The sequence below is a fragment of the Amblyomma americanum genome, chromosome 2 (genome assembly GCF_052857255.1).
Source record: "Amblyomma americanum isolate KBUSLIRL-KWMA chromosome 2, ASM5285725v1, whole genome shotgun sequence".
In the NCBI taxonomy this organism is placed as follows: Eukaryota; Metazoa; Arthropoda; class Arachnida; order Ixodida; family Ixodidae; genus Amblyomma; species Amblyomma americanum.
Genome location: NC_135498.1, coordinates 5,093,649 through 5,116,345, shown reverse-complemented (window position 1 = coordinate 5,116,345; position 22,697 = coordinate 5,093,649). Strand labels below are relative to the sequence as shown.

Sequence of the window (22,697 nt, the reverse complement as noted above, 5' to 3'; positions counted from 1 at the left end):
TGCGATTCGCTGATGACATTGCCTTGGTAAGTCACTCAGGAGATGAGCTGCAAAGCATTATCAGTGAATTAGACAGGCAGAGCAGAACGGTAGGTCTTAAAATTAACATGCAAAAAACCAAAGTAATGTTCAACAGTCTAGCAAGGGAACAGCACTTCACAATTGGCAGCGAGGTGCTGGAAGTGGTAAGGGAATACGTCTACTTAGGGCAGTTCGTGACAGCTGATCCGGATCTTGAGAGGGAAATAACAAGAAGGATAAAAATGTGGTGGAGCGCATATGGCAGGTTCTCTCGGATCATGAATGGCGGTTTACCAATATCCCCCAAGAGAAAAGTGTACAACAGCTGTATCTTACCAGTACTCACCTACAGGCAGAAACGTGGAGGCTAATGAAGAGGGTTCAGCTTAACGACAACGCAGCGATCCTTGGAAAGAAAAATGATAGGTGTAACATTAAGAGACCGGAGGCGGGCAGAGTGGGCTTGGGCAGGGCATGTAATGCAAAAGCATGATAACCACTGGCTCTTAAGGGTAACCGAGTGGATTCCAAGAGAAGGTAAGTGCAGCGGGGGGTCCTGTCTGAGGACTGTTCGATCATTCAAGTTTCAGTTTTGCTTTTCCGAGCTGTGCGCCAGCCTGCAGTGAATTGTATTCAACCAGCCAGCATCAGCACCCACCCAAGACCAGCTGCGGAGGCTGATTGGCGCATTGCTGGTGTTTTCTTCCCCCATTTTTTTTTTCTTCGCAGTTTGAATGCCGCTGAGTCACTTCCATCCATGTGGTTTCGTCCTTCCAGTGCACAACTGCATTGTCACTTGCCGTTTGTTGTTAGCGCGATGAAGCCTCCTCACACGCGACGGTGCCACATGGGAGGGGGTGTGACACGGTAGAGGTGGAGGTCCATCACGTTTCATTGCGAAGGGGAGGCCCGATTTTGAAGCAGTTCTTGTTTCTACACTTCCAACAGTATGCACGAAGTAAAGCATTGATAGAAATATGAGATAGTCATTGTCTTGCGGTTCTCATCTCAAAACTATTGCCCATTATTTCACCAAGTAAATTTGCATTGTAATGCAAGCAGTTTTCGAAAGTTTTTCGGGACTATTCGATAATTCAAACTTTCAGATAGTTTGCACATTTTTCCGGTCCCTTGAAGTTCTAATTAAGGACCTTTTACTGTATTTGCACACCCTTATTTACATTTTTTTTGGCACTCAGCCCTATTCATAGAGTGTAGCATATCCACTCCATGCGAATACAACATGGAGAGTTGCGAAATTTGAATGCAGCACGCTCTAGTGGTGGCTGTGACCCGAGTTTTTTTGCCAACTTAAAATTATAATTCCTACCAAAACTCCCAAGTTCTGCCCTCACTATTGTCATCACAAGGAAAGATCTACAAGAACATTACAATATTTTTATCTTGTCTTAGACAATAGACTGTCGCTTTACAGAACCCCAGGTGGTTGAAGTTACCATATAAGTTGATCTTGTACAAAAAACTGCTATCTGAAATTGAGGGGTTTGACCTATACGCGGAGCCAACCTATTTGTGGGGTCCGAGATAGTCTTGGCTGAGTAGCGGGTGTATGAGCCCCATGTGGGTGCCCATTCCCGGCAGGATGTATGGAGCCTCCGGAAAAACTGCGCCAATGTTCGATTGTGTGACCATTTTGGGTAGTTGAAAGACCAGATATGAGGGGGAAATCTTAGCTTTTTCACATTGGCAGTCAAAAATTCTGTGATACGCCCTTGCATTTAGCAAACAAGGAATGTACCTACATAGCGGATAAGTAAAAGAGGGGTCAAGCTGACATTAATTTATGTATCACAGGAAGAGTTGAAGATGCGCACGCATCAGATGTTTTGCGCAGCAATGTTTGCATTCCAATAAAGCACACTTAAAAGCCCAGTGTCCTTCCATGTCTACCACTTCTGTCTTGTGTACGTGTCTTTCCTCTAATACCTCCTTTTTCAAGTTCTTTAGAGTGTGCATTTCCATTCCGCATGAAACTACATAAAGAGTGCAGCAGCAGGGCCGAGTGTGCTGTATGCATTGACATATTTTTATATTTGGTGTCTTGGTGTCTTATAAGCTCATAGCCTGTGTCGCTTTGGGACCTTAAACCTCATAAAACCATACTTTACCTAAATGGGAAAATGTTACTATGAGTGTTATACCACACAAGCTTGCCAGCGTGGGACGAAAGCCTCTATGGTTGATGCCTGCGCAGGCATGCGCTGTCCCAACCTGGAGTACCTGGATGCATCTGGTGTGCAGTTGACCAATTCATGCCTCCATCAACTTGCAAACAGATGCCCTAAGCTCAAGGTTTGTCTTCTGCCATTTTCCTTTCGTGCATACATTCGAAAGTGCAACTTGTATGGTGTCTGTCTTGCTCCTTTTTTCTGCAGCTTTGGGACTATAGTTAGGCTCTTCCTTTTCTAAGGGCTTCTTTTTAAACATTCTTTCTCAAATTTTTCATGAATCAACCTACATAGGGAACATTCTCTTAAGCAGATTGAGTTTGTTTGCTTTGTACAAAATGCTGCTAAAAAAGAAAGTAATATAGGTGTGGTTCAGTACGGAGGGCAACAGCTGATGAGTACTGAATCAATGGTTGCCCTACGAGCAAGCTCCAACATGCTGTGGTGGCTTATTGGCTGTATGGCCTTTAGCTGTTGAGCATCGATTTGCCGATTAAACCCAGCCAGGATGGCATATTTCAGTGGAGGTGAAATTTAACAACCTTTGTGCACAGAGATTTTGAGGGAAAAAAAAAAGTTTATGTTCTTTTTCTGAATTGGTGGCAGCTTCAAAATCTTGTAAACTCAAGTTCTGTTTTAGGCGGGTTATATTTTATCCTTGACACATTTCTCGATATGAAAAAATAGAAATGGCATCCATTCCAGTAAATAACAAAAGCCTTACTTAACGTATTACATGTAATAAGTGAACGAGGACCATGAAATTAAAGGCATATTTGCAATTAACACCCAAAAATGCATGATTCATGAAGATATTGTAATTGTGATTTTATTAATAAAAATTGTATAAACCCTCGTCCCCCCTTAATGAGGAGGACATGTTTCAGAATGCGAGAATATTATCATAAAGGCAAAATTGGAGTGCAGATTATTGACTCCTACTATACACATACACAAGGGACGCCACGGTGGCTCAGTTTATGGTGTTTGGCTTCTGACCCGAAAGACGTGGGTTCCATCCCGGATATGGTAGCTGTATTTCAATGGAGCCGAAGTGCTAGAGGCCCATGTATTATGTGATGTTGGTGCACGTTAAAGAACCCCAGTTGGTGTAAATGATCCTGAGTCCTCCACTATGACATCTTTCATAGCCCGAGTCTCTTTTGGACATTAAACATCATAAACCATACACCAACCTACTTTACACAATGAACTTGTTTGCTTTGTGCATCTGTGCCATACAGCAGGCACAAATGCAACCCGTCCTCAACTTTTTTTCTGTTTTTGCAGAAAGCAGTGTAGGTCTGTATATGTGGGCATGATTTAATGGGCTGCTCTTGTTGCCTCTTTCAGACTGTCTTGCTGAAGGACTGTTCTGATGTACGGGAGAAAGGGTGGGTTCAGGAGCACACTTTTTTTTTCTTCTGTACCCTACTGTGTGAAACTAAAGTGGTGCCTCGGGGATTGCATTTTTCTCCCCAGACTTAAACGGCTTCTTCGACGTTGCAAGTCCTTGGAGCGCCTGGACTTGACTGACATGTTTGAGTTTTCTGGTGAGGTAAGAAACCTTGTTCATTTTGTGTGAGCATGCATTGAGGTGTGTACTTTAAGAGGGTTCACCAGTGACAGTGTTCTTAGGAAATTACATGGGAACTTTCAGAAGCTGTAGCGTGTCTTAAAATGGCTCGATGTTTATGAGGTCTGTGGCAGCGTTCTCTTCTTTTGTGAATGGAGGAAATGTTGCAGACAGATATTGTTTCTTAAGTTTCATTTTCTTACAAATCAGAGGTAAATATCCAGAAAAATTGCGCATTTAGATATGTCGGTCTTTCATGTCATCTCGTGAAAAAACTAAGCCAAATATCAGAATTTTGTCCGCAACATTTCCTCCCTTTTTCTTTCTCGATTGTCAAGCCGCAATTTTCATTCATATCGTGTGTAGTATTTGCATTTTACAGGCTCTGAAAGTTGTGTATATTTTCTGCAAGGATTTGAAATTTGCGCCAAATTTAACTAGCATGTCGTGGCTCCATCTGGCGTCAGAGTATTTTGTCGCTTCTACACTCTACCACCAACCCCTTGGTTGTCCGTGTTTGTGCACACAGGTTTTTACTCAGAACTTGGACAGACCTGAGCTTTTTCCTTTTTTCTTGCTTGGGCTGTATTCGGTAAGGATTTCTGTGTTTCTTTTTTGCTCGAGCTCTTGGTGCGGAAAGGAAGTGGAATGCAAGGCCACACCCAAAAGCGCTTCCCCTTTCCCTTCCCGGCAGCCACACAATAAGGCATTGTTCATGCCAAAACACAGGAAAGGGGCTCAATATTCAGGACAGCATGGGAGAACAGCATTGTTCCTTGCCCAGTGCAGGGGCGCAGTGACCCAGGTGTCTATACAAGTCAAGAATGAAGCTGCAAATATTCCTCATAGGAGGGACTCGAGCCGATAGCGGTGCTTACATGAACCCACACGCCTGGTTGTTCGAAAACCGGTTCTGGTACTCACGCCGAGCCGGGAGTCGACGGGTAGGGTCCAGTCAATTCCGCCACAAGGGGTAGGTGACTCAACTAAACCCTGAACCGATGTGCTTGTAAAGGCTGTTGGGTCGAAGAGTAGGGTTACTGAGAGGGAAGAGGATAAATGTGAACTTCCTTTCCACGTGCGCCGTCGCGCCTCCGATACAGCTATGGCGTGCCTCAATCTTGGAGGCTGCTACTGCTTGCTCGACGCTTGGTGTCGCTACAGCTGAACCGGTCTTGAATCGCTAAAATCGAGTTCATGTAAACACGCACTGGTTGAGTTAGATTGACCATGCTCGACCCGACGCTATCGGGTTCATGTAAACAGGGCTAATGATGTAGACTGATTGTCATGACGTAGAGATTACCCTCCTTTCACTGAGGCACTTGCCAATCACCTGCGATTTCACCTTATACTCGCGGGCAACTATGTATGGCAGTGCAACAGCCCACATCAAGGGGAGAAAGGACTGTCTCCTTCCTTTTCCTGCTCAGCCTCTACTGCACTGCAACTGCGACGTCATGAGAACCGGTCGAAGCCAACGTTCGGTTTTGGTTCAACTTTGGCTCCAAGCTAGTGAAACCAGAATGTCTCGGATCGGCATCGAAACATCGGTTCTCTAACAAATCTTTGGTCGAGTGTCGCTCTTTTTTCTCTAATTCTCCTCGGGAACAGGCATATCTCTGCCAGAATGTTCGCGTTATCAGTGCAGGTGCTGTCCACTGTAATCGGGTAAGAATACCTGCACCTTATCTGCAGAAAGGAGCTCGCGGATTTCCGAGCTCCCTACTCCAGAATAAACATCTCTGTGGTGTAAATTACGTGATGTAAACGTTCATGGCCTGGCTGGCAAAATCATCCAGTTTTGCTTTTGAACCGGTTTCACATGTGTCAAGCGTTCCCCAACCGTATTTATTCTCCCAATTAGATACGCCTCGGTATGCGCCACACCTAGTTGCACCTCGTGCATTACGCTTCCAAAACTCGTATATTTCAATCAGTAAAATGCTCGGAAGAGGTGCTATATAAATAAATATATAAAATATATAATACATAAAAGTATATAATTTATGAAATATATAAAAGAACACAAAAAAGCAGAGCTCATAATGAGACTTTTTCGGAAACCATAGTAGGTGTGGAATTTTCGCTTTCAAACCCCTGACGTCATGACAGTTCAGGTGCGCTGCCGTTTTTGTGTTCAGAAAGAGCACACGCGGTTGGCGTGGCTGCAGCGGCCATCTTCTATAAAATTGCAATTTTTATTATTTTTAACAATAAACCACTAATACGAACTTTGTCCAGAACAGTTGGTAGTCGCTTGTGCAATGATGAAATTCGCGTTAAAAGTCACCACGAATAGCAACAAGACGATCTCGGTGCTTTTGCAAACCACACATCTCACCTTATTACCCAAGTCTGATTTGTTCTATGGTGAAATTATAAGCAGTGAAGGAGACATCAAACGAAGTATTTCAGCAGTAATTTAGTTACTGAAGTGACTATTGCCCATAAATAAACACACAGAAAGTTCTCGGCCCTACTTTTTGTTCGTGGAAGAACTTATACCTTCGTGTCGCGGTCAAGAATTTACACACCTGAAGGGGTAATAGAACTTCCCTCCTTTTTGTGGTACGTAAGTGCTGCCATCTATCGACAGAAAAAGTTCAAATCTGAGTTGCCTCGTAGCTGGTAAGCCCTCTTAACCCTTTCGGACATCACAACAAAAATATTCCACCCGTGCCTCAGTAACATGCGAAAATGCTATTAATTTTTAATGGGATAGTACTTCAGAGATCGCTGTTGCTATCAGCAACGCTGTTCACACATTTTCATTGAGATACATGTTCTAGGGAAGAGTGGTAGGCATAGGGTGAAGAAGCAGAAGTATAGCATGATAGCAGGTTTGTATACCTCTAACCATTTGTTGCTTTCCACTCAGATTTTTAAATGTTTTATGAAACACCCTATTAGGCTCATATCCCCTTCATAAATATTATTGAATGCATAGAGACAGCTCTGCAACATGTTTTTGACGTGTGCAACTTGGACACCAGCAGGGATTAACAGTTGCCAGTGGTGGCGATTATGTGATGATAGGTGGACTTTCTAGAAAGGCATCTGCTAGTATTTTTGCTGATGCACCTATACTGATGAGCTTGCTAGACAGCTGAAATGAATATTCCTCGTAGCAAATAGACGAAATCTTAAAATTAGCTTTTTGATGAACTGAAAAATGAAAATTTTCGCTATTGTATGTTCAGAAGGTGAATGTTCGGATTGAGCCTGGAAATGATAGCACAGATGTCGGCGAGCACCAGTAAGAGCAAAGGAATAGTGAGAATAAATTAACACCTGACTTTGCGCTTTTATTCCTTTTTTTATACTACTCTCCTCCTCCTGTGATCGTCAGCAGTGAGCTGCAAGAAGCAACCGGGGTATTCGCACTGCAACTCGCGCTCCGCTGCTTGTGCAGCATGTGTGGGCCACCCTCGACACTGGGAGCAATGCAGCGTGTTTGGCTACTTTTTCATGAGAACGTGTATTTGGTGTACTCAAAAAGCTTCTGCTTTCTCCCCGGCTGAAGGATATCTGCACCTCATAAGCTGATGCATTTGATCAAGATGCAGACGCGACAGATTGTTTTCCAGTTTGAGTTCTTCTATAGTAAGCAGCTGGTTTGAAAACAGGCGCGAGGCAGATGCATTGTGCTTCGCGCAAGCTTAGAACTTAGATGCGCTGGGCTCCGCACTGAGCATTGCTTCAGAAATGCTGAGAAGTGCTTCACGAAGCTCTATAGAAGAGGGTGTTACAGATTTGAGGAAAGCCTTAACCTTGTCTGCAGTAGCCTTCCAGGAAGGCTGTGCAAGTTTTGAACATGTGTTCTTGATGCGACATACTATCAGCTGGAGCAGTAGCTTGTCAATGACAAGAAGGAGGTGAAATTCTAGAGAACACAAGGTAAACAGGAGTGAGCGATGTCTTTTGTGGCAATAGCAAGATCCATCTGCACTTACAAAGTAAAAAAAAAAAAGCTTCATTAGAGTTCTTCACACTGCAAAATAAGAAATTTTTTCGTTCACTTCTTTGTTGTCAGTTGCAGTAACTAAAGCGGTCCCTTTCGCATTTTGCACCCATTGAGGCCTGATGTTCGATTTTGATACCGTACTTGTAAATTAATTAATATTTTCACCCCGAGCTTTAAATTTTTACTACCTGGTTATGGGGCCTTGAACATTGTAAAAACATGGAGCAAAAAAATCTACGATCAAATTAAAAAAATCCAGGGTTGAAAGCATTAATGCGGTGAGCAGGTTCTGTTTAAAGTGTGATGAACTCTGGTGTTCATAGTAAAGTGCAGTGCACATTGTGGTCGTGACTGTCTTTTTGCTGTGCAGTGTTTCAATGTCGAAGGTTTGCAACTGCGTCACCTGTCTCTTCGTGACTGCTCGGGGTTGACAATGAAGGGCATCTGCCGAATAGCCACCATGTGCAGTGCCCTGACCCACCTGGTGCTCCAGGAGTGCTTCAAGCTCATGGATGTCGACCTGCTTGTGCTCTGCAAGGTGCTGCTGTCACCAGTGCTCTATCATTACTGAACACCCTAGATTTTGGCTTAACTTAAAAGATCCGAGTGATGACCCTTTGAGCTGACGACACAGAAGACGGTTCTGTTAGTTAATTTGCGACACAGGAGGAGGTTCTGTTTATTTGCTTCTCTGTCTGCTTGCAATCCCAAAAAGGGGATTTTTCGCTAGTAGTGAATATAGAAAAGAGAAACAGGAACACATGTTTAATCTTTAAAGAAAACAAATTTCAGAACAGGAAATAAAAACATCTATTATAGTAGTAAGAAGGGAGTTCAAAAGGCAATAGTCATTTAAAACAGTAAGTTTTGAAGCAAATTGTTTCGGATATTGCTGCAGAACATTGTTTTTTAGTAAATTAGTTCCGCTCGGTTATGGTACTTGGGGGAACAGAAAAAAAATACTAAAAGCAGCTATTATGCAAGCTGTTATTTTATTTAATGCCATCTTCTTTGTCTCCATGCCTACAGAACCTCACTGCACTGAAGGTGCTTGGCCTAGCAAGGTCACTTCTTCATGGTAAGTGGTTTACCCTCTTTGTCATGATCCCCGCAGGGGGGCGTCTGCAGCTTGCAGACGTTGGTGAGTGGCAACACCACGGGTTCCCGAGCATCCCCAGGGACATCCCTGCAGGGGGAGGGTGGTGAACAGTGCATCACCACGGAACCGAGTGAACAGTGCATCACCACGGAACCGAGTGAACAGTGCATCACCACGGACAGGGCATCGCCGTGTCCGGGGAAAAGGGAATCCTGGTGGTTGAGCCGATGCCGAGCATTTTGACCTTTAAGACCCATCGGCGGAGGCAACACACCACTTTGGCCCCAGCTTCCTGTAGACGGCACCTCCGGCCTGACCCACTGGGGGAAAATCGGCAGTCGCATTTTCCTATCCTCCCCTCCAACTTTCACCTTCCTATCTCTTTCTCACAACTCTCCTATCTTCTACTCACTTCTTGGTTTTTCCTTTTCTCTGGCAGGGAGGGTTAACCTTGTGTGACCAACTACCCTGAGTTGCGTCATATTTGGTTACAGTTGAGGTATATAGTTGGCGTGAGCAGGAATTGCTTTCAAGTTCCTGTCCCGTCCCCTTGTTGGACTCTGTGGTGGATGGCTGGCACCATGACCAAAAAACTAAATTTTTTTATGGCTCCCCTCCTTTCAAAACCAGATCGCTCTCTCAAAAGAGGGCAGAATGAGGCAGATAACTTTTTCAAAAAAGAAAAGTAACTTTTCCCAAATATCTTGTGATCCACAGTGAAGAACAAGATAAGCAAGCAAGAATAATATCGTACTTTTTAGGCGCCAAAACCACACACACAAGAGAAGGAAACGAGACAGAGCGCCACTCACAACTGGTTTAATTTGGGGAAGCCACATACATGCCTATATATACAGTCAACCGGCGCCTGCGCAAGGAGCATATTCATACATCAAGTAGTACACGATAAGCATCTTTCAAAAAACTGTTTCCCGCCTTGTATAAAGATAATGACGTTTCACTGATGCACAAACTGCCTTTCTTGCTGATATAGAATGCTTCAATAAGTTCTCTTGCTTTTACATTGTCACTCCTGGCCAGAGTCCGCACCGTTGAAAAACATGGCTCACAAGAGCGCAAAGGGCAGGATCTACTAATATGTTTTGGTAAATTTGGGCCCTCTTTATTTTGTTCCACGTTTCTTTCATGTTCCCTGATTCGCTCATTGACACAGCGCCCGGTTTGTCCTATATAGGAATGACCGCACGAGAGGGGAATTTCGTATACTACCCCTTCGGTACACCTCATGAATTGTCGCCCGTGCTTGGTTCCGCAGCCTGTTTCTTTTTGTTTTTGCTTTCTTTTTTCTAATCGAGGGCAAACACTTCCGAGCTTCAGGGGGGCTGTGAAAACGAGCGGGACACCATGCCTGCTCGCCACCTTTTTCAGGTTGTGGGTCAACTTGTGCACATACGACACCGCCACAGGTCTCGCCTCTTCTCGAGGGACCTCTGCCCAGCTCTCACTGCCCTCGACTTCATCTTCTGCAGCAGGCTTTCGGCGACCCCTGTCACGAGCGAACCAGGGAATCCGGCTGAAGCCAGCCTGGCCAATTTTGGTTGTCGAAACTTAGTCGCATCTTGTGAACACATGACTTCTTTAGTGCAGACTCAAGACAGAGTGAAGCAATGCTTCTTTTTACTAGCTTTGAATGCGCAGAGTCAAATGGCAGAAGTTCTTTTTTTGCTCGCGGGGCGTAAGCCCAACACACATGATCCTTCCAGAACTCAATCTTAAGATCTAAAAACTGTAAAACTTGGTCCACAGGCAGTTCACATGTAAAATCTAAGCCTTTTCCATGTTGTCTAAACAGAGATAAAACATCGTGTGCAGCTTCAGCAACATTCAAGCTTGCGTCCTTGGTTAAAATAATCAAAAAATCGTCCACATATATAGAAACTTTAACTTTTTTAGACGGTAAAACCTGATGAAGGACTTGGTTCATTTGTGAAAGAAAGATGTTACATAATACCGGCGCAACGCACGATCCAATACAAATGCCCGCATTCTGCAGAAAATACCGCTGGTCAAATGTTATAAAAGTGGACTCCAAGTAAAACTTTAAAACAGTTAAAAAATCATCAATAGAAATACCTGCAGAGTTCTGGGCCCCGCCGCGGTGGCTCAGTGGTTAGGGCGCTCGACTACTGATCCGGAGTTCCCGGGTTCGAACCTGACCGCGGCGGCTGCGTTTTTATGGAGGAAAAACGCTAAGGCGCCCGTGTGCTGTGCGATGTCAGTGCACGTTAAAGGTCCCCAGGTGGTCGAAATTATTCCGGAGCCCTCCACTACGGACCTATTTGTTCCTCTCTTCTTTCACTCCCTCCTTTATCCCTTCCCTTAAGGCGCGGTTCAGGTGTCCAAAGATATATGAGACAGATACTGCGCCATTTCCTTTCCACCAAAAACCAATTATTATTATTATTATTATTATTAGAGTTCTGGAAGGAAACAGGTTCATTTCTTTCAATACATTCCCTGACTGCAGTGAATAGGGCAGCGTGGGGTACAGAATAAAATAAATCAACAATATCTACTGAAAAAGCACACCCAACCTCAGCTTCAGATTTTATAAATTCACAAACTTCTTCAAATCTTTTCGTTAGAAACGGATCTCCCACTTGTAGTTTGCTCAAATGCTTTAACAAGAAAAGACTAGTCTGCAGGTATTTCTATTGGTGATTTTTTAACTGTTTTAAAGTTTTACTTGGAGTCCACTTTTATAACATTTGACCAGTGGTATTTTCTGCAGAATGCGGGCATTTGTATTGGATCGTGCGTTGCGCCGGTATTATGTAACATCATTCTTTCACAAATGGACCAATTCCTTCATCAGGTTTCACTTCACTTCACTTCACTTTATTACCTTAAAGACCCCACTTTGGGGGTGTTACATAAGGGGTGGGAGTACAAATATGGGTTGAATATGATTGCTTACATGATATTTATCAAATGCATATTTAAATTGTTCACAAAACTTGATTGGCAGGTGATGGCATCAACGTCGTGGGGAAGGCCATTCCAGTCTTTAGCAGTGCGAAGAAAAAAGGATGCAGAAAAAGTGACGGTGCGGGTGCGTTGGCATGACACTTGCAGTGGATGGCCGGTGCGATGAGATATGCGAGCGGGCGGTGTGATGTAGGGTGGTTGTCCGAGGGAACTGTAAAAAAACTTATGAAACAGACTAAGAGAAGCAATGCGACGACGATGGGCAAGAGTTGATAAACCTGATTGTCGTTTAAGTGACGATACACTGATGTCGTATGAATAGGCAGAATGAATGAACCTCGTGGCGCGATTTTGGACAGATTCTAGTGAACTGATGAGATATGCTTGTTGCGGGCTCCAGATAGCAGATGCGTATTCTAGTTTTGGTCGAATGAGTGATTGGTAGGCGAGAAGTTTAATACTTTGAGGGGCGTGCCGTAGATGACGTTTCAAAAAACCCAATGACCGGTTAGCTGATGCGACGATGTTCGTTACATGAGAGCGCCAGGAGAGATCCTGGCACAAGGTGACACCTAGGTACTTGTATGAGTATACAGATTCTAGTGGAACGTTAGCAACGGAGTAAGAGAAAATATGGGGGTTACGCCGGCGGTGAAAAGATGCGAGTTTACATTTATTAGGATTAAGCGACATTAGCCAGTCATCGCACCAGGCATGCACTGTGTCAATGTCGTTTTGCAGCTGTGATTGGTCAAAGGTGTTGGAAATCGTGTGGTAAATAACGCAGTCGTCTGCAAACAGACGAACATTGCAAACCAGGTTTGAGGGTAAGTCGTTTATGTAGATTAAGAATAGGAGGGGAGCAAGTACAGAACCTTGGGGTACGCCTGATGTTACTGGAAGAGGGTTGGAACTCTGGCTGTTAACGAGAACAAACTGGGAGCGCTTAGAAAGGAATTCTTCGATCCACAATAAGACGTTAGGATGCAGTTTTAGCATGGTTAGTTTTAGCAGTAAACGCCTGTGGGAACTTTATCAAATGCTTTAGCAAAGTCTAGAAAAATAGCGTCAGTTTGTAAATTTAGGTCGAGGTTAGAGTGAACGTCATGAAGAAAGACGGCCAGTTGAGTTTCACATGACAAACCCTTGCGAAACCCGTGTTGTGAGGGATGAAAGAAGTTGATAGCTTCAAGAAAGTCCATGATTTGAGAATAGATGACGTGTTCCATGATTTTGCAAGGTATGCTGGTTAATGATATCGGACGGTAATTTAAAGGAGAATCTTTGTTACCGGACTTAAAGACGGGAATGACCTTTCCCACTTTCCAGTCATCCGGAATGGAACCTGTAGAAAGCGACTGTGAAAACAATAACAATAAGTACATTGCAGAAATATTATTAGTGTTGCGCAGTATTTTGGAGTTAATTTCGTCGACGCCGGCCGATGATGAAGTTTTAAGGTGTTCAATGAGCGAGGTAATGCCGGCTTCAGAAAACGCGATAGCAGGCATGCTGGACTCTATATTGACGGCGAAAGTTGCAGTTGGTGGGTGAATTTCATTAGTGAACACAGATGAAAAGGCGTTATTAAAAATGTCAGCGCACTCAATGTCATCAGCTTCCTCTCCAGACTCTTTAGTTAGAGTGATGGTATGTGCCGGGTGCTCACTTATGGCCTGCCAAAACTTTCTGGGATTGGAAGTCAACAATTTGGGGAGGTCGTTGTGAAGGAAAGAGTATTTTGCGTAGCGAATTTCTAATAGGTAGGTGCGTTCGGCTGTATAGTATTTTTCCCATGCGCACTCGTCGTATTGCTTTAATTTTGCCGCACGGAAAAGGCGCTTCTTTTTATTGTCGAGTCTTTTTATCGTTTTGGTATACCATGGTTTCTGGCGGTCCGAGTGGAAGCTTATTTTGGGGATGTATCTATCGGTTAGTTCGCTAACCTTTTTCTTAAAACGGGACCAATTGTCATTTACTGAATTATCGTGAAAAGATGCTTCAAATGTTGTGAGATATTGGTTTAATTCAAGACTAAAGGCTTCATAGTTTCCTTTGTCGTAGAGGCGAATAGTTTTGTTTTGATTCTGGCGTCGTGATGGGTGGAACTCAAATGTGGCGTGGATTACTTTATGGTCGCTGATTTCGCGTAGATAAGTGATAGATGAGAGGGCTTCCGGGTGGGTAGTCAGGATTAGATCTAGGATGTTTGCACCGCGGGTCGGTTCAGATACCACTTGAGTTAAGTTGAAGTTTAGGCAGACCTCGATAAAATCATTCGCTTCCCTGTTGCCGACAGCTGTCTGTGTCTGCCAGTTGATTTCTGGAAAATTGAAGTCTCCAAAAAGAATGATATGCGCTTTTGGGTATTTCCTTGTTAATTGGCTGATCACGTCAAGAATTCGAGAGAAATCGGAGTTGGTATTTGGCGCTCTATAACAAACGCCCAGCAGTACGGTTTGGGGCGCAGCGCGACAAAGTAGCCATACTATCTCAAGGTCTGATGGAATATTAATAACTGTACACGAGAACTGATTGCTAACTGCGATGAAAACGCCTCCACCTCGAGCGGATGTGCGATCTTTGCGAAGAAGGTTAAAATTCGGTAAGTCAGCAAGAACTTCAGTATCGGTGATGCCATTAGTGAGCCATGTTTCGGTAAGTATCAGCAAGTTACTAGCAGATGAACACACAAGATTGGAGATGATTTCACGTTTCGGAAGAAAACTACGTATGTTTGTGAAAATCGCCGAAAAGGAAAGATTAGGCTGGGGGGTGGTAGGTACATGAGCGGCTGGGGGCTGGCGGCGCAGCAACCGCTATGGTATCTCTTTTACAGATTGCGATGGTTCGTCGAAGATATATCGTCGGGAACCGATGAACAGGGTTTTGTATCGCAAAGAAAAACGGTTAGTCTTGCTTTTGGCAAATGTAACTAGATGTTTGCGCACATTGCGAACGCGGCGTGAAAAATCTTCACCGACGGAGTAGTCAGTGTCCTTGAATTTGCGGCCATTAGCTAGAATTTCGTCCTTCGTTTTGAAAAGTGCGAATTTGGCAATTAACGGACGGCAGCGATCAGGTTCGTGGCGCCCAAGACGGTGAGTGCGGTCTATTGTTTTGGGGTCGAGGGTGATGTCCAAAAATTCGGAGCAATGGCGAATTAGTAGCTTTTCAGAGTCGGCCCACGTTTCAGATGGGTCAGGGTCCGGAATGTTGTAGAATATGAGGTTGTTTCTTCGTGATTGGTTTTCTGCTTCGTCTATGCGATCCTCGAGATCACAGAGCTGGCGAGTTGCCTGGGTGGTGTGAGTGCTTAGGCCTTCTATCTCTGTGCGTAGTGACTGAATGGTTTGGTAATGACCTTCAAGAGCCCTGATGCGCCTGCTTAGATCAGAAATAAGGTTGTCTGTTGTTAGTAACTGGTTTTTGAGGTCTGTAACTTCCGCGATTATTGTCGACTGACCGGCGGACAATTTTTTAAGTTCCGTAACTACAGTTTCGAGTGAGGCAGGGCCGGGGTTAGTCTCTATGTCGCCGGACAACAAGAGCAAGGAAATAATGACATCAGAACACTCAGTGACAATGGCAAGGCAGCATTGCGGGCTCGGCAGCTGTATCAAAAAGTAATCACTAGATTTCTTAGCGTAAAGACAACATGGCTTACTAACCTGCATAGCGAGACAGAACGGGTTAAGCGACCGCATCGTGGCACAGCCACCGAGCCCACAAGGCGACGCCGGTGGCCGAAGCTGCTTAAAAGCTGGAGCGGGAGAGGATGTTGATGGCGATGGTGTTTCCAACTGTCTGTCGAGGGTGCAGTGCACTGGTGAGGTCAGCGCACGATCAAGCGAAGCGGTGATGGCGCAAGGCTGGCACATATCGGTTCGGTTGAGAGCGGGCGTCCATTCCGGCGAGATGTCCGGTGGACAGGCAGCAAGAGGGGCGGGGAAAAGCGTGGTAATCCAGAGGGGAGCGATCACCTGCATAGCGAGACAGAACGGGTTAAGCGACCGCATCGTGGCACACACCGTCTAACAAAGTTTTTAAAGTTTCTATATATGTGGACGATTTTTTGATTATTTTAACCAAGGACGCAAGCTTGAATGTTGCTGAAGCTGCACACGATGTTTTATCTCTGTTTAGACAACATGGAAAAGGCTTAGATTTTACATGTGAACTGCCTGTGGACCATGTTTTACAGTTTTTAGATCTTAAGATTGAGTTCTGGAAGGATCATGTGTGTTGGGCTTACGCCCCGCGAGCAAAAAAAGGACTTCTGCCATTTGACTCTGCGCATTAAAAGCTAGTAAAAAGAAGCATTGCTTCACTCTCTCTTGAGTCTGCACTAAAGAAGTCTTGTTCACAAGATGCGACTAAGTTTCGACAACCAAAATTGGCCAGGCTGGCTTCAGCCGGATTCCCTGGTTCGCTCGTGACAGGGGTCGCCGAAAGCCTGCTGCAGAAGATGAAGTCGAGGGCAGTGAGAGCTGGGCAGAGGTCCCTCGAGAAGAGGCGAGACCTGTGGCGGTGTCGTATGTGCACAAGTTGACCCACAACCTGAAAAAGGTGGCGAGCAGGCATGGTGTCCCGCTCGTTTTCACAGCCCCCCTGAAGCTCGGAAGTGTTTGCCCTCGATTAGAAAAAAGAAAGCAAAAACAAAAAGAAACAGGCTGCGGAACCAAGCACGGGCGACAATTCATGAGGTGTACCGAAGGGGTAGTATACGAAATTCCCCTCTCGTGCGGTCATTCCTATATAGGACAAACCGGGCGCTGTGTCAATGAGCGAATCAGGGAACATGAAAAAACGTGGAACAAAATAAAGAGGGCCCAAATTTACCAAAACATATTAGTAGATCCTGCCCTTTGCGCTCTTGTGAGCCATGTTTTTCAACGGTGCGGACTCTGGCCAGGAGTGACAATGTAAAAGCAAGAGAACTACTTATTGAAGCATTCTATATCAGCAAGAAAGGCAGTTTGTGCATCAGTGAAACGTCATTATCTTTATACAAGGCGGGAAACAGTTTTTTGAAAGATGCTTATCGTGTACTACTTGATGTATGAATATGCTCCTTGCGCAGGCGCCGGTTGACTGTATATATAGGCATGTATGTGGCTTCCCCAAATTAAACCAGTTGTGAGTGGCGCTCTGTCTCGTTTCCTTCTCTTGTGTGTGTGTGGTTTTGCCGCCTAAAAAGTACAATGTTCAAGTACCAACTTGCCCAACAAGAAGTCCTCTTAAGAATAATATCCCCCTTCCTTGTCTCAAAGTGCTTGACAGAAATCTTAGGCATTGGCTATAAGCTCTCAAAAATGGCCAGCGGCGATTTATTGCTCGAACTGTGCGGCAGTGTCCAACACACTAAGCTCCAACCTAACGTCCGGAGCGGAAATCCCTCTCTCCGTGGCTTCCCATCGATCACTGAACATGGTCCGAGGCGTAATATCCGAAAATGATTTTGTTCACATCACCGAAAAAGAAATGCTCCAAGGGCTCACCGACCAAGATGTCATAGATGCCCACCGAATCAAGATCCGGAAGGACAATAAGGAAATATACATGAAACACTTGATCCTCACGTTCAACACCAGCACATTGCCCGACACAATCGACGTGGGATATTTGAAAGTTAATGTAAGACCATGCATACCCGACCCTCGCAGATGTTTTAATTGTCAAAGGTTCGGCCACGGCTCAGAGTTGCCATGGTCGCAAAACTTGCGCAAAATGTGCTTTGAATGATCACCAGTTTGATGAGTGTGACTCAGCCTTGCGCTGCGCAAACTGTGAAGGAGACCATGCTGCATACTCCAGGGCATGTCTGACCTGAAAGAAAGAAAAAAAGATAATCACCATAAAGATAAAGGAAAACATTTCATTTAAAGAAGTGAGAAGGTGTTTTGCGCTTACAAAGACATTCTCCTTCACAGCAAAACAAAACTTCGCTGATGTGGTGTGCAGGGGCGTGGCACCACACAGCACTCCAGCACCTGCCAAGGCCGCTTTCCCAGAGCCTATAGCAGGGCCATCCACGCCCCAGGCAGGGTCAGCGAAAGCTACCCTGCCATTGCCAAAGCAGGGAGCGCCGGTCCATGGGTTGGCATCCCGCAGGACTTCCCCCCGTCGGAGGAGGCCTGAAACTAACACAACTGCGACTTCTCCGCTGTCCTCCAGCACCTCTGGCGAGGTGCTGGAGGTGCTGTGCGGAATTACAGTGACATAACATATTTTAGGGTCAATGCTAGTTTTATGTCTTCAGGAGACCAATCTTGGTCCACAACATGTGCATATCCTGAAACATTGTAAAGCTTTTAGACGCGATCGAGAGCAGGCAAATTGACTCTCGGGAGGCGTCGTGATTGTCGTTCAAAGCGGCGTCCCTGCTCAAGAAATCAAGCTCAAAACAAAACTTGAGGCGGTTGCTGTCAGCATTGTCAGCTACAAAACACATTACATTCATCCACATTTCACATTAACAGTCCATGATCTACAAGAACTGATAAACTTCCAGAGCCATATCTGGTAGTTGGGGATTTTAACGCTCACTTCCCTTTTTGGGGAAGCGGAAAGCGAGCGCTGCGACTCTAGGGGGCAAACAATTGAAGATTTTATTCTCATAAACAATATACGTCGTCTAAACACGGAAAAGGCCACATACTGCTCTCCAACCTTGGGCAATATGAGCTGTTTAGATTTGTCTTTTAGTTCACCATCTGTTTTTAATGATTTCAAATGGGATGTCATCCACAACCCATATGGCGGCGATCACCTTCCTGTATTAATAAGTGTTACATCTGCACCAGAAATCATCCCAACTAAACCGCGACGTTGGAAGCTGCATTTAGCAGACAGGGAAATGTTTGGAGCACAAGCCAATTTAGAAGATACAGTTTTATAAAACCTCAGCATCGATGAGATAAACGAAATGTTCACGAATTGTATAATTACTGCCGCGCACTTAGCTATTCCTCAGTCTTCAGGAGTGGTGCAGCAAAATCACAAGGTGTGGTGGACAAAAGAATGCAAGGAAGCAAAAAAACAACAACATAGGGCTTGGGTTAAGTTTTGCATGTACCCAACACAAGAACACCTCGTACATTTTAAAAAGCCAAGAGCCAGAGCTCTGTACATCCGCCGCAGTGCCGAGAAAGCCTCTTGGCAGAGTTATGTTCCATCTATAAACAGTCAAATCACATAAAAAAAAAAATTGTGGATCTGGTTCGAAAATTAAGTGGCAACTTCTCACCGTTCACAGTTCCTCTTCTGACAGCACCTGGCACACAAACAAGCATATGGGAACAGGTAGACATTTTGGGGGAACACTTCGCTGCAGTTTCTTGTTCGTCTCACTATACGCAGTCATTTCTGAAACACAAAAATATAGCTGAAAAACAAACTTCCAATAAGTGGAGGGGGGAAGGAACAATACAACAATTTAATCACTCTCCAAGAAATAGAGTACTGTCTGCCGGAAAAGAAAACGCCCCAGGACCCGATCAGATACACTATGAAAGGCTGTGCATCTTTCTCAGCCTGCCGTAAAGGCACTCTTGAATTTCTTTAACAAGATATTCATAGAAGGAAAAATGCCTAAGACGTGGAAAACAGCAGTGATAGTGCCTTTCCTGAAGCCTGGAAAACCACCAACTTCCCATTGTAGCTATAGGCCAACAGCCCTTACAAGCTGTCTGGCCAAATCATTTGAAAGTGTCCTGAATATAAGACTAATATTTGTCCTTGAATCCCACGAACTTCTTGATGTCCATCAGTGCGGTTTTAAAAAGGGATGCTCAACAACAGACCATTTTGTTCACCTCGAAAACACAATAAGAGAAGCTTTTATACACAAACTGCACTGTCTTGCCATTTTCTTCGATATGGAGAAAGCGTATGAAAATACCTGGAGATTTGTGATCCTCCGTGACCTAGGGGACCTAGGTATCCGAGGCAGGATGTTGAACTGCCTGAATGACTTCCTTTCCGACCGCTCATTTCAGGTACGCCTGGGATCTACCCTGCACAGGAGCTTCGTTCAAGAGAACGGGGTTCCTCAGGGGTGCATTTTAAGCATGACATTGTTTATTATAAAAATGAATTCTATAAGTAAAATAATCCCAAAGTCCATCCTGTATTCAGTGTACGTAGCTGATCTTCAAATAGCCTGCACATCCTCAAACGTAGCAACATGCGAGAGACGAATACAGTTGATAATGAATAAACTAGTGACATGGGCAGATCAGAACGGTTTCCAGTTGTCCACACTCAAAGCAGTAGCCGTTCTTTTCTCGCTGAAACGAGGCATGCAAGCTGACCCATTCATACACCTGAACGGAACACAGATACCCGTCAAAAATGAGCACAAATTTCTAGGGATAACCTTTGACAAAAAACTCACTTTCCTGCCTCATATAAACGCACTGAAAAAGAAAGCCTCCGGATCCCTAAATATACTCAAACAAAACACTGTCATGTAAACGTTGGGGTGCTGACAGGACATGTCTTTTACAAATTTATCTGTCCGTGGTACGCTCTACCTTAGATTACGGATGCATAGTTTACAGGTCAGCGAGACCTTCGTACCTGAAACGACTAGATCGACTGAAACGACTTCAGCCACTTTCTCATTCCTGAGAAGAAGGCTGAGGCTTTTTATTTGATTGGTTGGGAGCCTCAGGATCCTTGCCCAGCCAAGGATAGCCGCTGAGGCTACCTGACCTTCTCTGGGGTTTTACCATTAGCCGTTTCCTGATTTCTTCTTCTGTGTTATTATTAGGCAGTACAATCTTTTTAGGCCATCTACACCATCGACGATTTTTCATATTCCTAAACATTCTACAGAAAACCAATTCTATACCTTGAGCTTGGCGCATGATACCCTTAGCTGCCTATGTGCCATAAAACCCAACACAACACAACACCTCTTTGTCATGACTGTGTCATGTAGCGTTCTGCACTTGATGTTACCCTGCCATGTATTCATCTGGATGTCTGTTACTAAATATCTTTTTTTTTCCTCATCCAGCTACCAGCAAAGGTATTGGAGATGCTATTGCCTACCTGCGCCATTTGGTGAGTTCAGTTTCAGCCCCGTTTACTGTGCGCTCTGTGTGCCTGCATGCTGTCCTCTGTTTTGCAATGACATTCACCTTTCACTTTTCGTGCGCATTCTGATGCACCCCCCCACCCCCCTTTTTCTGCGTTTCTTTAGTTAGGCTTATAATTACAGTCGAACCCGGATATATCGAATCTGCATGTATTTCACATTATTGACCATATCGAACACAAAGATTATCCCTTGAAATACTGTGTAAAAGTATAGGACAGTTGCATAGTATATCGTACTCCAGTTTCATCGGCCATTCGATATTTCAAACGTCACGCCAGCCCCCTGGGAGGTGCGCTTTCCCCAAAGACACTCGCATATCTGGTCGCACAGCGTGCGGCACGGAAGCGAGCGGTGACGTTTGCAAGCCCGTGCCTCCTCCTGGGAAAGGAGAGAGAAAACCCGTTGTAAATGAGGGCAATGTCTCCTCTCTGGTGAGGAAGACAAGAGAACTTGAAGGGTGAGGTGGTTGATTTGCCCTTTTTCACAAGGCCGCTCTACGCATGCACACCTCATGTCCTCCAGCTCCATTGGTTAAAACAAAACCGCCAGGTCCTGTTGTGCACGCGCAGTCCATGTTAGTGAGTCACATGTCGACAGGTAGTGGCAGCTGTCAAGCACACACATCCCACTTCACAGTAGTAGCTGGCTCCTCGTGAAAGCAGATCGTGCCCAAGTCTCCCATGCACGTTTGTTTTCAAACCAGTAGCAGACGAATTATCGCCTCTGTCTAGAGGGCGCCTCATCTTGTGAAAAAGGCATATTGCGCCCGCGGCTCCCCGATAACAGGCACAACTGGCACCACCAGCGCATTTCTGCCAAGTTTCTCTCCCTCTCCTTCATTTTCCTTTGTCATTCCTTCATAGACTCCTCAACTGACGGCACTACGACTCCATCGGCCAGAGTAGCGCCTGTTGCATTTTTCTTGTGCGCGTGTCTTTGCTTCAACACGCCAATTGTAGCATGCGTGACTACTGTCATCTTGTGATCTATGGCATATTCAGGTGTAAAAAAATTGGCGGTGGTTTAGCTCTGCTAAACCTGGAGTGATGCTACAGCTACAGCTGCTGAGTGGAACTTGCTCAGTGAATTGCAAAGCTCCGCTGGCAGCTGCTCCGCACCTTGTGGCCAACACACGTGACATCAATGGCGGTGCAGCTACCGCCATCCATCCACCACCACGGTAAATGCTTGAAATGCTACCGTAATGTAGCTATTGCTACAAAAGAGAAAGAATCTGGACTTCGCAACAAAGCTTGAGGTGACCCGATGTGTCGAGACTGGCGAAACGAATTCCTCCATGGCAGATGCATTCGGCATTCCACAAAGCAATCAAGTACACTGTTAAAAAAACAAGCAGGACATTACTCTCAAAGCAGGTGAGCAAAGTCGCTCGGGAGCATGTCGTGTGCGCCCTGCTGCTTTCGACAAAGTGAGGAGGCCCGAGCCCGAGCAAAAAGCCCGAGCAAAAAACATCCCCTTGGGTGGCCCCATGTTAATGGAGACTGCCAAATGGTTTGTCACGGCTCTTGGCAAATTGCTTTTGTGGTGGCACAGGGTGACTGCAAAGCTTTAGAAACCACCACGGCATTGCGGGAAAAGGCCATTTCAGGCGAAAGTGGGCCTGCCAGCAGCCAGAAGATGCAGCAGTAGCTTTCAGAGGTCAGAGGAGTGGCCAGAGATCGCTACAAAGTTTTCGCCTTCCGAGGTCTGCAATGCAGACGAGACTTGTCTGTTTTGGAAATTGTTGCCGAATAAGACGCTCGATCTCCTTGGGAGCTTATGGCACA

The 22,697-nt window shown here is 45.0% G+C and overlaps 2 protein-coding genes across 2 annotated transcripts in view; one reads left to right on the top strand and one right to left on the bottom strand.

Moving 5' to 3' along the window:
- Positions 1–22,697, top strand: part of LOC144120460 (putative RNA-binding protein EEED8.10) — a 76,314-nt gene that overhangs the window by 21,201 nt on the left and 32,416 nt on the right. The window contains exons 9-14 of the mRNA XM_077652871.1: positions 2,237–2,334; positions 3,564–3,604; positions 3,693–3,768; positions 8,124–8,291; positions 8,783–8,831; positions 20,827–20,873. Coding sequence (XP_077508997.1) covers positions 2,237–2,334; positions 3,564–3,604; positions 3,693–3,768; positions 8,124–8,291; positions 8,783–8,831; positions 20,827–20,873 — 479 coding nt within the window. The remainder of the gene's footprint in view (positions 1–2,236; positions 2,335–3,563; positions 3,605–3,692; positions 3,769–8,123; positions 8,292–8,782; positions 8,832–20,826; positions 20,874–22,697) is intronic.
- Positions 14,476–15,820, bottom strand: LOC144120461 (uncharacterized). Its single transcript, XM_077652872.1, has one exon. The coding sequence runs from the start codon at positions 15,818–15,820 to the stop codon at positions 14,621–14,623; it is 1,200 nt and encodes a 399-aa protein (XP_077508998.1). The 3' UTR covers positions 14,476–14,620.

What these genes read in the sequence shown, in the direction of transcription:
- LOC144120461 (XM_077652872.1), bottom strand. Translation starts at nt 15,820, where the DNA reads ATGCGGTCGCTTAACCCGTTCTGTCTCGCTATGCAGGTGATCGCTCCC.